At 35.3% G+C, this 18,371-nt stretch overlaps 2 protein-coding genes across 3 annotated transcripts in view; both read right to left on the bottom strand.

Annotated features, from left to right (window-relative positions):
* The window catches only part of LOC145242266 (uncharacterized), a 40,921-nt gene extending 22,550 nt beyond the window's left edge, over positions 1-18,371 (bottom strand). For both annotated transcript variants that reach the window (XM_080105276.1, XM_080105278.1), the window contains exon 1: positions 17,838-18,371. The gene's annotated coding sequence lies outside the window, so the exon portion shown is untranslated. The remainder of the gene's footprint in view (positions 1-17,837) is intronic.
* LOC145242265 (uncharacterized) lies at positions 953-7,434 on the bottom strand. The gene has a single exon (XM_080105274.1). It carries the CDS (start codon positions 7,321-7,323, stop codon positions 6,292-6,294), a length of 1,032 nt encoding a protein of 343 aa, XP_079961400.1. The 5' UTR covers positions 7,324-7,434; the 3' UTR covers positions 953-6,291.

Here is an 18,371-nt window from a genome sequence, read left to right as displayed (position 1 = left end):
ACGGCAGTCAAGGCTTCTAACCATTACGCTATTGGCGGCTGCTTGAACGAGTAGTGAGTTTAACGATGTTTTGATATCGTCCGAAATACCTCCGCTCGATTTGTTTACACAAAGAGCGTCGCTTATATGCTAATGGTAATTCGTTTTTCACTTCTCAATATGCTCAACTCAAAAGTATATGTATATATATATATATATATATATATATATATATATATATACATATACTTTTTGTTTTTACATAAGCATTAATATGTTATTACACACTCATGAGCCTATTTCAGTCAGCTAGTTACTAGTAACTAGAGACCTCGTCAGGCGATTTATAGCTTATATAAAAGTAATAAAAATCCTTCAGGTATTCAGCGTCACAAGAAATTATTATCATGAGATCACATTACATGTTATTAGAAATAGAAGTAAAAAATAAAAAAGAAAATAGATTTTAATATATAGAAAGAAGACAAAAAAAGGGTGAGGATTAAGGTTTGCATAAAGAAATGGAAGGAAAGAACTCTAGCATCCACTGACGTCCAGCTACCAGTACCAGGGCACACTGATGTCCAGTTACCTTTCTGGCCACCTACTAATAACTTTTTTTGCTGCTTTTTGGACTACCTGAAAGCTTTTTTAGTCAATTTTTACTTGCTTTCCACCTTAACAATCAACTTTAAAGTGACAACTTTGTAGGTTTCGGGTATGCTGAAAACAAATATCGCTTTTAAATTTGCTGCCAATTAAAATGCGCTATTTATTTTTAGTATATCCCAAAATCTATAAAAGTCTTCATTTTATAAAAGTGATTATTAAAGTGGAAAATAAGTAAAAATTTATCGGAATTAGATAATTTCATATCCGGAAAACTACTTATTTGCAGCAAATTTAAATGCGGTATTAAATGCAATAAGCATTTTCTTCATTATTCTAGAAAACGGTATCTAGTTTTGTTTTCCATTTCGGATCACAGCAGTTTTGCTTTTTACATAAAAAGCCCTAAAATGTTTTCATTACTCAATGTATATATATTTAAAGTGTAAATTTCTCAATAAAAAATGTGTATTTCTCAAATTCTTGTAATGACTCGGTATGTAATAGTATTTAACAAAAACAAAAAACAGTTTTAATGCTACACAGAATTTTGTTTTCTTGCAATAAAATCACCACGATTTAGTGACGTTTTAGGAATGAAGATTCTTAGTTTTTAGGAATGTGTTCACACCAGTTTTAGGGATTTACTTTAGGGTGTTTTGTAATGGAAGAAGTATTTTTGGAAGGAGTAGGATTCAGAGAAATATTTTCAATGAAAAAGTTTTGTAGGTTTTATAATCAAATGTGCAAAAAATGAAAGACACGTTATAAGATAAACTAAACAAAATAATGAGTTAAGAAGGCATATATTCACAAAAGAGGTGTTTAAAATGAAAGGTTAACAGCAGAATATTTTCAGAGTTCTTGTAAAGAACAAGAGGAATTCATTAGGTGAGACATTGAAAAAGTCTGAATCAATTAATTAGCCTTGTGTGACAAGAGTTAGAAAATTCGTTTTCAAAATTTCTATGCTCATTTAAATAAATTATAATTCATTGAAAGTTGTTTATAAGAGTTAATGTTCTTTGTTTATCATATTAGAAAATAATTCAGTGATAAAGTTTGGGAATATTGCAATTGATGAGTTGTCTTAAATGAGCAGACGACATTAAAGGATTTGTAGCAACCACAATGCCCAACCGGAATAAATCCTCAGTAGGAACATTTCATAACGATCACTGCTTCAACACACATGTATTTGAAGAACCTGTAGGTACATGAAGTGATGATGCGACCATCGCACACATAAAACAAAATGAACTATGTTACGCTCCTTCACACAAAAATAGTGAACAAGCTGGAATGTTTGAGAAGGCCTGTATATAAAAATTTGCCCGCCAAAAAACAAAGCAGTTTTTCCTATCCACTTTCTCAAAAGCAGCACATGTTCAGGATAACTCCGTTTGTGGGAAATGTTAAAACTGCCATCCTGATATTATGCAAAACACACATGAACCTTAATTCCCATCATGGAAAGTTACCACATCAAACGAGAATTTAAATTTTTCTTTAAACTATTTTATTTTTAACTACTTTTCTTATGATATGAACACACACACACCCATATATACATTTATATGAATTTTTGGACTGTTTCTCTAAAAAAATAGCCACATAACCCTTTAAGCCCATGTGCGGCACTCTGATCATAAAAAAATTAATAATTTCAAGCTTTGTGCTATTCTCACAAAATCTTGACTTAATTAATGCTTCATTATAAACATTGAACACAAGCAAACACTTATGTTGAAACAATTTAAATTAATATTCTTAACACATAAATAAATGTTGTTTATTCCATGTTAATACAGTGATTTTGTGTTTTTTGTCAAGTGTCATTATTTTCTGGATTTCATTTTTATGTTTTTATATAAGGATGTGGATTGGTGAAAGCTATCTATTAATTGACGATCCCATTAAATTTACTTTTAATGGTCCAGCAGATACACTCCTACTTTCGACTTTAATGAAGTTGTGACATACGCAACCACCGTCCTAAAAATGAATAAATCCTGATTATAAATTGGTCATCCTACTGAAAACACATCCTACAGATTCAAGCAGTCATTGTGTGTGCGTTTTGTTTTTTAAGTGTAAGTATATGAGTGAGTTGAGGATTGTAACGATTAATGAGATGTAGCACTGTCTGAATTTTTGGTCTCAACGATTTATTGAAAGAAAATCTGGCCCTTTTAAAGAGTTTAGGTGGCTCCCAGAAAGACCAATTCAAATAAATTCAGAAACTTCTCTGATTAGTCAAAATATATTTATTTCTTTACACAAATTTGGGCCTGCGCAAATTAGGTGCACAGAAACGAGTTTATGCAATTTGATTTTGGACACAGAAGGGTAAACTTCAATGCTATAACGTTGCCAGAAATACAACATGCTAATGATGAGCTGTTTATAAATGTTCACAGTCATCAGATCATATGAATCCAAAGATTCGGGTTTGTATTACAATATACAGAGAAACAAAAAAGTGGTAACAAAAACAAATATTTAACAAATAAAAGTTATGAAAAGCAATATAAGTTATTTTTCTTTGTATCTGGAAAAGCTTTTAGTGTTTTGACTCACTTTAAAGTATTTATTCAGTCCAAACAACAAATAATGTCTAGCGTTATGTAAGAACAAGAAAAATGGGCCCGATTCGCAACTTAAATCTTTGATTTGAAATCTTGATAATAACTTAAAAATATAAATAAAACAAAATATTGATAAAAACCACCCAATAAATATCTGGTTGACAAGAAAATTCTTGCAGTTTTTAACTTATAAATTCAGATGAACATATCCTGGCTCAAACAAAAATTTATTGCTCGAAATAGGCACCATCAGAATCAATACACTTTTGCAAATGCAAAACAAGTGTATTTATGCCAGTAACGTAAAAATCTTGCATTCTCATGTCGATGAAGTCATTGAAGGCGTTTTTAATATTGCTTAGGTTTTTGAAGCATTTTTCATGCAAAATGTTGTTGAGATGCTTGCAAAAGTGGTAGTCAGTTGATGAGAGGTTTGGAGAGTATGGTGGATGAGGTAGTTTCATAGCCTAATTCGTTTAATTTCTGCAGGGTTGGTTTAGCAACGTGTAGTCAGGCATTGCTGTGGAGAAGAATTAGGCCCTTTCTGTTGATTAATGCTGGGTATTGTTGTCAAAGATTTTGATGCATTTCATCCATTTGTTGAGAGTACTTTTTCACCGTAATGGTTTCGCCTGCATTCAAAAACAGACCACCACACAATCAGCATGTCCTTCTTTTGGTGCAACTCTGGTTTCAGGAAGTGTTGTGGAGCTTCATCAGACTAATTACTGAACTGAGCATTGACGGTTGTCGTATAGAAGCCACTTTTCATCACAAGTCACAAATCGGTCAAAAAACGGTTCGTTCTTGTTGCATAAACGAAGGAAAGATTTGGTTGTCATTAAATTAGTGAGGCACCCATTTATCAAGTGTTTTTTCTTTCCAATCTCTCTCAAGCGGTTGGAAATCGTTGTTTACGTGATGTCTAATTCAAAAGCAAATCTTGAACAGTTTCATGTGGATTGGCTTCGACTAAGGCTCTTAATTGATCATTGTCAACATCCGATGGCCGATCACTATGTCGCTGTGACAAAATTTCTTAAACCACTACCATGCTGTGCATTCAGTAATTGGTTCCTGGGCCAAACGTTTCATTGATATAGCGAGCTGTTTCAGCAGCTTTTCAGCATAGCTTGTATTGAAATAATAAAATTGTGTGAATTTGATTTTTTTCTATCTTGTATTCAACGTTCTTAAAAGACATAATAGATAGAGAAAACACTCTTTAAAATGATATATAAAGTAAAGGTATTATAATGAAAATTATTTTGAAAATACATCATTTGAAATCAAAATTAAAAATTCTGCAAGACATTTTTAGTCAACCTAATATTACCATGACATTATTGGCCTTTTTTTTTAAGCAGTTTGACCCTCCAAAATTGTATAAATACGGACTGAAGGTTGCCAGATTGTCCTCTTTAAAGCCAAACTTAATGAATTTGACATTTTTAAAAACCAGTTTGGCTTTCAAAAATTGTATTTATATTGACTTTATCAAGGTGTAACATGCTAAACATTTCCAGGTTGGCATTTTTAAAGCCAAATTTTCTGAATTTGGCCTTTATGGAAAAAGTTTAGCTTTCAAATTTTATACAGAAAGGTTACGTATGGGCAAAGCCGCCAGATTCACCTTTTCAAAGCCAAATTTCATGAATTTGGTTTTTTTAAAAGCAGTTTAGCCTTTGTTACAGGGGGCCGTAGTAACGAACAGGTTAAAAATTGCCAGATCGGCTTTTTTAAAGTCAAATTTCGTTAACATATGGTTAGGCCTTGAAATATTGTATTTGGCTTTTTTCAAAGAACTAAAGGTTCTCAGATACTAGCCTATTCTTCATATAGTTGCTCTATGTTGGTGGTTGATATCTGAGCCCCAGTTTTCCTCTCCAGGACAAGTACAGTCTTGGTAGACTCTGGTTTCTGTATATGACTATGAAGTGTTAGCATCTTCCATGTCTTTACATCAATAAGACTGTTGATGTGTTGCTGTGGACAGTCAATGATGTCAAAGATGTATGTTATTACTGGCATGGCAAGTTGGTTGATGGCAGTTATTTTATTTTTATTAGTAAGCTGTATTTTACAAAACTTCCTAACACAGCATACATATCCTTTGCCAATCTTTTCACTCATCTTGGCATGTTGTATGTTGTTTTCTTCAATGCTAAAGTACTTGTAGGATTTATGCTCTTCTAGATATCTTATGTCGGTGTCTTCATCTAGTTGCATATTCTCTGTGTGGGTCTTCTTCCCAGATTCAAGTGTACACTTGGCACATCTATCCAGGCCAAACTTCATTCTAATGTCATTTGAGAAGGTGTATACTATCTGTAGAACCTGATACAACTTGGTATCAGAGCTGGCATATAGCTTAAGATCATACATGAGCAGTAGATGGTTCACTCTCTTGCTTGGATCTTGACAGTGGTTCTGACTAAAGTTGTAGGTGCTCCGACTGTTATACAGGATCTTGCCGAGTATGTCTATCACCATACAAAAAAGTAAGGACGATAAGCTGTCACCTTGGAATACTCCACTATTCAGGGATGATGGTCTTTACTCTATTGTGACTTGTTTAAATGGTGGTTTTCCATATCTGGATGTGAGCTGCCAGTGTTTGTTGGATTACCAGATTGATTTTCTATAACTCACAGCACCAGAGTAAACATGAGTGTGGCATGCTATTAAACACATTCTGGTCATCGATCCATGCCATGCTCGGGTTTCTTTGCCTCTTCCTACAGTCTTCTAAGATCGTCTTGTTTATCAATAGTTGGTCCTTAGCACCGAGACAATTTGTTAAAACATTTTTGACTAATGATGGGGGTATGACTTCATTGATTTCAACGCTTTGATTTACTGCCACCATCTTTGTTCAATATAATGTCTCAACACTTAACACATTTTCTCCTGCATCCTATCTGCTCTTTTTCAAGGTAGGTCCCAGGAGACAGATGGCAATATATACCATCGGCTACCAGATCAGTAAAGAGCTTGTAGGTGTTTGTTAGACAGCATAATATTCTGTATTTATTTGGGCATTGTGTCTCCTTAGTCTTGGGTATGAGACTGGTGTCCCCTTCTGTCAGCCAGAGTTATGTAGCTTCATCAACTCTTAGCATTCTGCTGAAGCAGTTGCTGTGTGTATTCTCAAATGTCTCTTAAGATCACAATTTTGCAAGAATTTTGATCCACAAATTCTACACAAAAATGGCTTCTCTTTCATTGTGTCATGTGTGCGAGCATGCCGTGTTCGACTAGAATTGTCTGCAAATGCACACCCACAAACGCCACACATATATGGTTTTTCTCCACTGTGCATGCGGAAATGTTTTGTCAAACTAGAATTGTGTGCGAAGGCTGACCCACAAACCTTGCATCGATACGGTTTCTCCCCTGAGTGTTTCCGGAGGTGACTCTGAAGCTCAGAATTTCGTAGGAACTTGTATCCGCATTCAGAACAAGAATAATGCTTCTCACCTGCATGGACTCGCAAGTGATATTTCAGATGAGAATTTCGTGAAAATTTTGATCCGCAGATCTTACAAGGATATGGTTTCGTTTGAGTGTGTTTTTGCATGTGGATCTTCAAATCCTCATTCCGGGAAAACGCCGATTGACACAACTCACAAAAATATGGTTTCTCTCCTGTGTGTGTTCTAATATGTGACTTCAATGACGATTTCTGTGAGAACTGCGCTCCACAAACCTCACAAGAATATGGTTTTTCTCCTGTATGTGTTCGTATATGCGTTTCCAATTCATCTTTGCGTGAAAACGCAGACCCACATGCTTGACAAGAATATGATTTCTCTCCAGTGTGTGTCCGCATATGAGATTTCAGGTGAGAATTCTGTGAAAATCTGGTGCCACAAATTTGGCAACAAAATGGTCTTTCTCCACTGTGTATTCTCATGTGTAGTTTTAGATTTAAATTCCATGAGAATTCCGTCCCACAAATTTTACAAGAATATGGTTTCTGTCTTCCTGCATGCATGCACATATGGGATTTTGAATCAGAATTTTGTGAAACATCGTTTCCACAAACCTTGCATCGATATGGTTTCTCTTTTCTGAGTATTTGCATATGGTCTGTCAAAGTAGTTTTACGCAATATATCATCAGAAAATGATGTTTCCACAGCCATGTCTTCATAAACTGGTCTTCTTAAAGAAGTAATCAACGTACTCTTGATACATAGGTTTTTTTTAATAATCTTTTATTTGAAAATACCTCGTTTTATAGAAGAGGTTTTATCTGTAAATAAAGAAGAGATTATATTAATATGAATAAAAGCCGTTTATATTATTCATAAATAAATGGAATTTAGAATCTATATAATTATAGAACTCTGCACATCTTGCTTGTTAGATTGCATCTTATCTTCAACAATTAGGCAATTCCATCCGTTAAAAAGGGATGACGGGTGAATATATATATATATATACATATATATATATATACTTGCTTGGTTGCTTAAATATTGTCTTTAACCATCAAACGGTCCCATATTTAAAACAAAAGGATGACTGGTGAATTTTTATGCATGGTTCAGATGCTAAGGAATGAGGGTGTAGATTTGTATGTTATTGTTTCAATTCTAGCTGATGGCACCTAAGTCAGATACAGATTTTTTTAATTTTGTTCTCACTACTATTTCAAGTTAGTTTTGGGCAAAAATATTGACTTACATCTTTCACCAGAAAATAATAGCTATTCAAGCAATGTCTTTATCGACTGTTCTTTTTTTAAATGTTAATCAATGTCCTTTTACAGAAGCAGAGTTATTTAGATATATAGGCGTTCTTTTTTCTTGGGTTCTTTTATTTGAAAATAATCCTATTTTATATATATATATATATATATATATATATATATATATATATATATATATATAGTTGGCACCGTGTATATTTGTGTGTGTGTATATGTGTATTGGGGTAGAGAGGGCTCCCGTAAGCCATGGTGAAGGCAACCTTTCTAGGAGAAGCAAATCTCTGATTTAAAAAACCATAAAGCGGAAGACCAGTACCCGCATTAAGCTGGTCTGCAGTTTAATTTTTTTGCTGGCTATCTTGCTCTTGCTTGTTGCTGGATCTTAACATTTTGAATCGAGAGAGAGACTTAGCTGTCGTACAAAGCTAAGACTCTTTAACATCATATTTGTATAGATACTCCCTCAGACATTTGGGCTCATGGACTTTAAATGTCTGAGGGAGTGGCACTCGTCTGACAGGACGTTGCAATCATCATATATATATATATATATATATATATATATATATTAACGGTGCATTACAACTATCAACAGAGGAAAGATTTCATCACATGTGTGCACAGTGTGATATCTAAAAATGTAGGGATGTTTCTCAGGAGGCATCTAAAATAACTTTATAGTAATAAGTCAGCAAGTTTCTAAGAATTCAGTGCCACATCTTTATTTTTTCTTGGTTTCTTGAATTTGAAAATAATCCATTTTTAAATATAAAATAAAGGCTTTCTTTTTCTGATATCTATTCAATGTTGTCATCTTCAGCCTCAATCACCACCTCAATACAGCCTCAGAACTGGGAGCATGCCTTTTCCACAAATGCTGGTGAGGGCTCGGTGAATACTTGGTGGATGGCGGCGATCAGGTTAGTGTTGTCGGAGTTTATGTTGGTGATGTTCTCGACATATGACCAAACAAAGTAGTCCAGCAGGTTCAGGTCATGGGAGGAGGGAGGTGACCAGTAAGGGAAGGGCACAAGTCATAGCACTTCTTCTGAAGCCAAATTTGGGTCTCTTTGGATTTTTTAGCTGGCACCGAGTCCTGTTGCCATACCCAGGGTCTGCCAGCGCTCACCTTATTGCCCCACACTCTTCAGCACATCCAGGTACATTCTGGTGTTGACTTTCAAGCCGACTTCAAAGATGTGTGGTGGCATGATTTGGCCCTCACTTGAAACTACACCAAAGACCATAACCATGGCGAGAAACTTTATTTTCATCACCCTAGACATGTCCCTGTTATTTGTGGCAATTCAGTGGTGGTTCTGGCTGTTGTGTACCTGGTCCTGGCAGAAGTTCTGAAAAGAACCAAAGCATATTTGGTTTCTTGGGATGCTTCAGTTTGTTGAGCAACCTAACAAACTTGATTATTCTGAGGTTCTTTGTCTTCTCAGTCAAGATCTGGCTTGTCTGGCGCCTGTAGGACCTACACTTCAAGTCCTTCTTCACTCATGCATTCTAAGTTGTGCATGAAACACCTAAATCTCTAGCAATTTGCTGAATTGCCATGCTGGGGAGTGTCATCAATGATTGCCTGGACCTTTTTGATGAATTCTTTGTTCCAGGTCTTCCTGGCAGTGTCCTCGGCCTTGAGCTTCCGCTTCATCAACTCTAAAGGGTCATTTGTCGTGTTGAGCTGTTTCCTCAAGCACTGAACCATCCAACTTTGTATTTTAAGGGTGCTGGCAATGATTCTCTTGTCATAACATGAATCGGTAGAGAGTATGAGTTGTACAGCGGTGCATCTTTGATCTCGTTTACTGAACATTGTATCACTTTCAGACATGATAGAAGGCTCCTATCGCTCTTGGGATTTGTACACAACTGACCAACTACTAGATAGTCTGTAACAAAAAAACAAAACCAAAAATGAAATCATGTTGTCTTTTCTAGGGTGACAATTTTATCATTCCACCTTATAAAAGCCATTCATATTCTTCATAATTTAAATTATTATGCTCATTTTTTAAGTATTTGAACCTAAAGATTAGAATCTATGTAATTATAAAACTTGATCGTGATTGTGTGCTTGCTTACATCTGGTCTTCGCCGATCAGTCAATTCCATCTTTTAAAAAGGGATTATAGGTATAGTTATATAATTATGTCTGTGTGTGTGCATGTGTGTGTGTGTGTGTGTGTGTGTGTGTGTGTGTGTGTGTGTGTGTGTGCATGCGTGCATGTCTGTGTGTGTGTGTGTGTGTGTGGCTCAGAGGCTAAGGAATAAGTAGATTTGTATGTTTTGGTTTTGATCTTAACTGATGGCACCCAAGTTATATATTTTTTTTAGTTTCGATTTCACTACTATTCATAATATTCATATAATAATGAATAATAAATCAAAATAATAAAAAGTTAAGATTAAAAGATGCATAAACTGAAGACTTTTTTTTCTTAGTTTCTTGAATTCAAAAATATTCATATAGAAATAGTTCAACTGCTTTTAAAGGGAAGAGAAAGTCAATTTCCTGCATACTGAAAATACAATTTGACAATTAAGTCTATCAGGTTTAGCATAGACTTGCAAATAGGCTTAGCATCGGTTTAGCATAGACTAGCAAATAGGCTTAGCATCGGTTTAGCATAGACTTGCAAATAGGCTTAGCATCAGTTTAGCATAGACTTGCAAATAGGCTTAGCATCGGTTTAGCATAGACTTGCAAATAGGCTTAGCATCGGTTTAGCATAGACTTGCAAATAGGCTTAGCCTCGGTTTAGCATAGACTTGCAAATAGGCTTAGCCTCGGTTTAGCATAGACTTGCAAATAGGCTTAGCATAGGTTTAGCATAGACTTGCAAATAGGCTTAGCATAGGTTTAGCATAGACTTGCAAATAGGCTTAGCCTCGGTTTAGCATAGACTTGCAAATAGGCTTAGCCTCGGTTTAGCATAGACTTGCAAATAGGCTTAGCCTCGGTTTAGCATAGACTTGCAAATAGGCTTAGCATAGGTTTAGCATAGACTTGCAAATAGGCTTAGCATTGGTTTAGCATAGACTTGCAATTAGGCTTAGCATAGGTTTAGCATAGACTTAAATAGGCTTAGCATCGGTTTAGCATAGACTTGCAAATAGGCTTAGCATCGGTTTAGCATTGCAACCTTTGGATATTGCTCCCATCATTTCCTTAATTTTTGCAAGCTAACATCCATCTTGACCGTATACACATCCACATACTCAATTAGCTCCCAATAATCAATAACAGTCCAAACTTTCTGTTTCTTATCCGGCACAACAGCCATGAAGGGGATGAGATCCTTTGGGAATCCAAGTTTGTTCTCCAGATATGGCAGCAGCCAAGCGTTATTAATCCACATTTGAAGTTCATTATCATATTCCTCACGAATTTGTGCTACGGCTGGATATTCTGCAATGCTATTTTTCAATGTAATTGGAAGTTGGTTACCAGCCCATTTCCAAGATGTAGTTCACTTCCGAGTGTTCTTTTAATATTCTGCAGAAAAATCAGGCTTGATAATGGTGATAGCAGCAAAATTAGTTTTGCTGAAATGTGGAAAAGTTACCTTACCAGCACTAGACACAGCTACTCCTCCCAGTCACTTGATTGCATCCAGCACAAGTAACAAATCAAATCCAAGTTAGTATTTATCCACAATGATAATGCTCAGCATAGCAGAAATGTTAACTTACACCATTCCTATTCCACAGCATATGAGTGTGTTTCCAGCTACTGTGAGAACATGGGTCACTTTCCTTGTCTATTCCTTACAGCACGACTTTCTGACTTAGTGACTGTGTGCATCTAGTATCCACTAGAGCTGTATGTGGCAGTCTATTCATGTGAACAGTTACAACCGGCAATGCATCATTTACAACCGTTTGGGGGATGAGATTGGAGCTGAATTCTCACTCCCCTGCTCATTTCCCAGACAAAATTGAGCAATGTGCCCATGCTGCTGACATTGAAAACATATTTCTTTAGGGCTTGACACCAGGACCTCTGACTGTCTCACTATCCAGTTGACAATCACTTGGCCTTTGAGTTCATCACAATTATAATACTGCCAGAGTCATCCGGAACTTCAACTTCCAACATAGATCCCCTACTACTAGGTCTCCTTCTCCAACATCAGGGGGTCTACATTCCAACCTTCCAGAGGTTGAAACCCAATTACAGGAGACTAAACCAGATCTATTAAAGCGAAATTGGCATTGGACGATTTTCCTATATAAGTTCGTAATTAAAGGATACTATAACAACATCAAAATCTGAACCCCAAAGATCGCCATGGGCATGGAATATGTACCTATATTAAAAATGGCTTTCCATGTGGTAGGAACATCTCCAGAGAAGACCCTAAATCGTCCTATATATGCTTCCAGGTTGCACTTGCTTACACCACTGGATTCATATTTGCCCTTTATCAACCCCACCACAGAAGAGTATCTTTATTTAAGAGCATATCTGAGAAAATTGACCACATCCTGTCTGCTCATCCCTCAGCTAACATTCATGTCTGTGGTGACTTCAATGTTCAAAATGTGGAATGGTTAGCCACACAAACAAGACAGATGATGAAAGGAGGGTCTGTCACGATTTCGCCATTGTTTATGACCTAACTCAGATTGTTCACAAACCCACTGGCGTGCCTGATACTAATGGTCAGAGTGCAAGTCTTCTAGACCTTTTTCTTACAACTTGCTCTGAGCTATGTTCATCTTCCATTCTGTCTCCAGTGGGATCTTCCAACCACTCGGTTGTCTCAGTTAAGATAAAAAATCAATGGAAACAATCCTCAAATGTGCCTTTCCATCGTACAGTATATTGATACTCTATGGCTGACTGGAGGAGTTTTTGTACATTTATATCAGATATACCTCTGCATTCCATGTTTAAAAAGAATGTGTCCTCTATAGTATCAGACCTGACAGAATGGTTAATTGTAGGTATAGACTACTTCATACCATTCAAAAACTTCCAGCAAAAGCCTAACAGCCAGCCATGGTTCTCTCCAGAATGTGCTGCTGCCATTGTGCACAGAAATCACTTTTTCTATTGCTTCCAACATAATAGATGTACTGAGACTAAAGCCGCCTTCAGGGCTGACAGCAACCAATGTAAAGAGAAATAAAGAATGCAAGAGAGTTGTATGCTCAGTCTGTCAAGTCCAAAGTAGCTGAGCAGCAACTTGGTTCCCACCAGTTTTGGCAAATAAACAGGGTCCTGAAAAGAAGTGTGTGCTCTATTCCAACCATTATCAATGGACTGGAGGCAATCTCGTCAGTATAGGACAAAGCCAAGCTCTTTCTCAATAAATTTGCAGCTAATTCTACCCTATGCCATCAGATCTGCCCCCCCCTCATATTTCCTCCTGTGTGTTAAAACACACTATGTAACATACAATAATTTCTGCGTGATGTTGCCAAGCTAATCAAAAACCTTGATTCCAGTAAAGCAACTGGCCCTGATGGCATTCCAATTACAATGCTGAAAAACCTTCAACCAGAACTAGCTCCCAAGCATTGTCTTAATGAAAATTGCTTCCCAACGCCTTGGAATACCTCATCAGTATGCACTGTATTTAAAATTTCAGGTGATCAGTCATCTCCCTCTTAATAAAGAGCAATAAGTCTCCTATGCATCATGAGTAAGTTTCTGGACTCTATGTTAAATAGAGAAGTAGTCAACCATCTCAGCAAAAATAACCACCTCAGTGACATATAGTATGGTTTACATTCTGCTAGATCTACAGCAGATGTGAATTTCTAGACGGAAGCTTCCTTTCTAGGGCAATTGCTTTTGACATATCAAAGGCCTTTGATAGGAAATGGCATACAGGTCTACTCCACAAGATCTCCAGCTACAGTATAGCTGGAAATGTCTTTTCAATTATTAAATCATTTCTCTCTGATAGGTTCATAAGAGTAGAGAGTAATATGCTGAAATTAGAAGCTCACAGAGGTCCATCCTGTGTCCAACTCTCTTCCTGATCTACATCAATGATCTCCCAAATCACATCCTAAGATCATTTGAAGACATTTATGCTGATGACACTACCATCTATGGCCACACTTCAAAGGCTATAAATGACAAAGTTCTCTCTGATTCTCTCTCCTCTGATATTGAGTACATGGTGCAATGGGGAAAAAGTGGCTAATTAATTTTAATGCATCTAAAACCAAGCTCCTATATTTACATCATCAACACTTGGTAATAGCTGAAATGAATGGCTTTCCTCTTGGGGAAGATTCATATTTTGACAAGCTTTTGGGTCTGACCTTTACTCCTGATCTAAAATGGAACACATACATCAAATCCATTGCCAAGGTCACTGGAAAAATGGTGGGATCATTTTACCGTCGATTGCCGATGCAATTCTCTACCTGTACATGAGCCAAGTACATCCTAGAATGTACTGTTGTCACATCTGGGCAGGAGCTGTTAGAAGCAGCTTATCCTGCCTTGACAGAGTTCAAATAGATTTTGTAGCCTAGTAGGCGATGCCCCTTTTCTCTTCCCTGCAACCTCTTTCCCATAGAAGAGACATTGCGAGTCTGTCTCTGCTCTATCGTTATTTTCATGGCAAATATTCATCTGAGTTCCAATCTATGGTCCCCCCTTGCCAAACTTTCACAAAAAACACTCGTCTAGCTGAAACCACTATAAAGGATTTGCCCCACTCTTTATCTATGCCTAAACTTAAACATAGATTCCATGAACCGAGCTTCTTTCTTAGAACTGCACGCTTGTGGAACTTTATTCTGTTTGCCTGCTTTCCAGTTGACTACAATAAGGTCATTTTCAAGTCCTACATAAACAAGTTCTTGACGAGTCATCCCCTTTAGTAATACAATTCATCAAATTTCCACTACTAAAGTTTAGTACAATACTGACCCATTGACTACCATACACTCATTAACCGTTATCCTTGAGTGATCTCCGGGCTTTAATAACTGATGACTCCTTTGTAAGTAAAAATTAAAAACTAGATACTCTTTTCCAACGTCTAAATATTGACTTTTTCATTTTATTTTTGATATTAATTTGGGAGATTAAATTCCAACTAATAATGATCTGCTGAAGAAAATGCAAAAAGACAAAAAGGAAAAAAAATAAGGGTGTGTGTAATTTGTACATGTCCTCTGTAGTTTTAAGTTAAATTAAATTTTCACAATATTTTTTTAGTAAACTATTAGGTACAAGTACAGAATAGTTACAAAACGCCCTCCCCTTCCCATGTTAAAAATGGCTTTCTAAATTGTAGTTATTTTTTTACTTACCAGAACTCCATGTGGCGGGGTGAAACGATGAAATTCAGTGTTGTTGCGGTCGTTCAAAAACGAAATCGGTACCTGCTTGATCGACTGACTTTATAGTGTCAGTTTCTTGTTCACCAACGTGGATTGGATGACACAATATTTGCATAGAATCGACTAGGTGATTATAAACACACTCCTAAAGTCAATCCGTAGTGAGTTGGTCAGTTTTATAGTTTGTTCGTTCACTGATGGTTCTATATTTTTTATACAATTACAAAAACGAGTTTTTTGTTGTAGCAACAAGGCAATTTGTTGCAACTCTCAGATAAATTCACCCAAAAGACATGAAGGAGTTATCACACAAGATGGCAATTTCATTCTTTTTCCCTTTCACATCGAGTTCAGATTTTGGTGATTTGAGTTGCCTAAACTGTCCCTCTGCCCATTTCATTGGCTAAAAATCCAACAAAATAATAACGTTGTTTTAGCACGGTAAAATAGATGCAAGAATACCATCGGTTGTTGTTCCAGCCATAGAAATCTGGTTCATAATATGCATAATTACCGCCTAGAGTCGTCCAATACATATAAGTACCCACTCCAACAAAAATAAAAAATAAATAAAAAACTATCTGATCAATGTGATTTTTGGAATATGACATCTTCCTACCGGGATGACTTCGTACATCATAAAGATTTTTTTCTGTATTTTTTTTTTTTTAAATCAAGTGTAATTCTAAATAAGCACCAGAAAAATTATGGCTTTGTTTTATTTTGGCATCCCCGTTATTCTGCAAGACTGTGAACATGGCGGTGTATGAGAAAAAAATCTTCCCCGGCAATGTTTTAAGTTAAACATCAATGTAATTGACAAAAAAAAAATAAAAAATACCCACCTTGTTTTTTATTAAAAATAAATTTTAATAAAAAACGAGGTGTTTTTCTTTTTTTTAATTACATTACAAACTTTTTTATATCCATAAAAATAGACTTTGATAAACAACAAAAAAAAAAACATCTATTTTTTTTAATTTTATTTTATTAAAAATAAAACAGTGACGTTTGTCTTAAAACATTGCCGGGGACGACGGTTTGGCATACACTGCCATGTTCACAGTTTTACAGAGCAAGGGGGGATGCCAAAGTAAAACAAAGCCAAAACTCTTTTGAAAATGATAAAATAAAAACATTTAGGTAAAACTTGTGAAGAATGCGCTGTTTAAGGTTCTGGTAAAAATGGAACGAAAATTTGAATTTTGTTTTGTTTTAAATTCTGTATATTTTTAAATTGCGTCCAACTCATCGTTCACATTCGAATTCGATTGAATTTTTTTCGTTTAAAAATTAAATTAGTTCGTTTTTATTAATAAAATTTTATTGGGTTTTTTAATGTTTGTATACATAGATTCGAAAAAGTTGTCAAAAAAAAATGTTATCAAAGGCAAGATAAGTTACTTTTCTACCTAACTTGATATGTTTTTAGTGGTTTTATTAAATGTAACATGTTTATTCAGCTCGAAAAGCATACAGTGTTTACCGATGTATTGGAAAATGGTGCCCAACTCTCTTTGACACGGTAAGATTGGGAAAAGGAGTTAAAAATAAAAAGTATGCCAATACTGTTAAAACCCTACCGAATATATGTCAGCCTATGTCACGATAAAATATATTGAGCGAGTTTCTAACAGTATTTTGTCTAGTTTTTTTTAATTTATAACTCCTTTCTCAAACTTACCGTGTCAAAGAGAGAGTTGGGCAGTCGGGCACCATTTTAAATTTTCCGATACATCGGTAAACACTGTATGCTTTTCGAGCTGAATAAACATGTTACATTAAATAAAAACAATAAAAACATATCCATTTAGGTAGAAAAGTAACTTATCTTGCCTTTGATAACATTTATTTGTTATATATTTGTTTTTTGACAACTTTTTCGAATCTATGTGTACAGTAATACAAACCCATTTTATTTTTTATTTAAAAAAAAAAAAGGTACTTGCAAGACATTAAAAAATGAAAATATCGAAAAAAGTTTAAATTGTACGTATCCGTTATGGAATGAAGTTCTCCGAAAAAAAAGTTCACTTAATTTCATAAAATAGTTTTTGTTTTACATCGAAAAAAACAATTTGTTATGATACCGAGCAAAAGGTTCAATTTTTAGGAAGAAAAGCTAGTTATTAAAGATGGGGAGGGAGTGTCGGCGCTTTACATGGAATTATCTCCCCGTGGCGTTTATAAACTCTAAACAAAATTTAAAACAAAAAACAAAATAAAAACAAGATGTCTACCTTCAACGTGCTCTCATAAAAACGTTTTTCCGCTGTAAAAAAAAAAAAAAAAAAAAAGACTACTCGATCAAATAAAGTGAAATTTTTTTTCGGAGATCTTCAGTTCAAAACGGATACGTACAATATAACCTTCTTTTTTTTTTCCGATATTTTCATTTTTTTAATGTGTTGATTAAACTGTACAAGTACCAAAAAGAATATTTTTTATATAAATAAACAGAAAGTACGATTGTTGAATGTTATTCTTCCGATTACTTTCGTTTTTGGGGAGCAAAAAAATTAAAACGGAACGAAATTCAAATTTCCGTTTCATTTTTATAAAAACCATAAAACAACGCATCCTCCGCAAGTTTTCCCGAAATTTAAATAACATTATACTTACTTTTAAAAGATCCGTGATGATGCGGACGTGAAAATTCGAAATGACGACCAGAAACGTAGCCTCGCAGAAAACTACAAAGTGTTAAAAATTAATTAATTAAAATAATGAGAACTACTGCGGCAACAGGTTACTTTCAGAATAATAAGTCATTTTATTTTAGGCGATCTTCAAGTTTAGCCCACTTTTGTTGGGAAACTGGTATTTGTGCAGATTTTGAACCGGACTTATCTAAGCGTGGGGGCTGGGGCCTGGGCGTTCGACTTTGTCCAGAACATGAGGCGGCGGCGGTAGCCGTGATTATACCGAGCGACGCCGATGTTTAAATCTTAGCAACGGTAATAGAAATCGCTGGAAAAATAATAAAAAAATTTTAAAAAATCGATTCACCGTAATTTTGTTTTATTATTCATTTAATGTTTCATGAAAAAAACATTTTTTTAATTTTGTATTTTTTGTTTTCATTTATAATTAAAAAGTCATTTTTACGAAAAATTGAGGGGAATTGCATTTTCCATAGATGTGAACACATTGAAG

Source organism: Euprymna scolopes, chromosome 21 (genome assembly GCF_053919585.1).
Source record: "Euprymna scolopes isolate OS-2025 chromosome 21, ASM5391958v1, whole genome shotgun sequence".
NCBI lineage: Eukaryota > Metazoa > Mollusca > Cephalopoda > Sepiida > Sepiolidae > Euprymna > Euprymna scolopes.
The sequence above is the reverse complement of the archived record's forward strand: the minus strand, read 5'-3'. Positions and strand labels throughout refer to the sequence as shown.

Excerpts from the sequence above, each read along its gene's own strand:
- LOC145242265 (XM_080105274.1), bottom strand. The coding sequence starts at position 7,323 with ATGGCTGTGGAAACATCATTTTCTGATGATATATTGCGTAAAACTACT.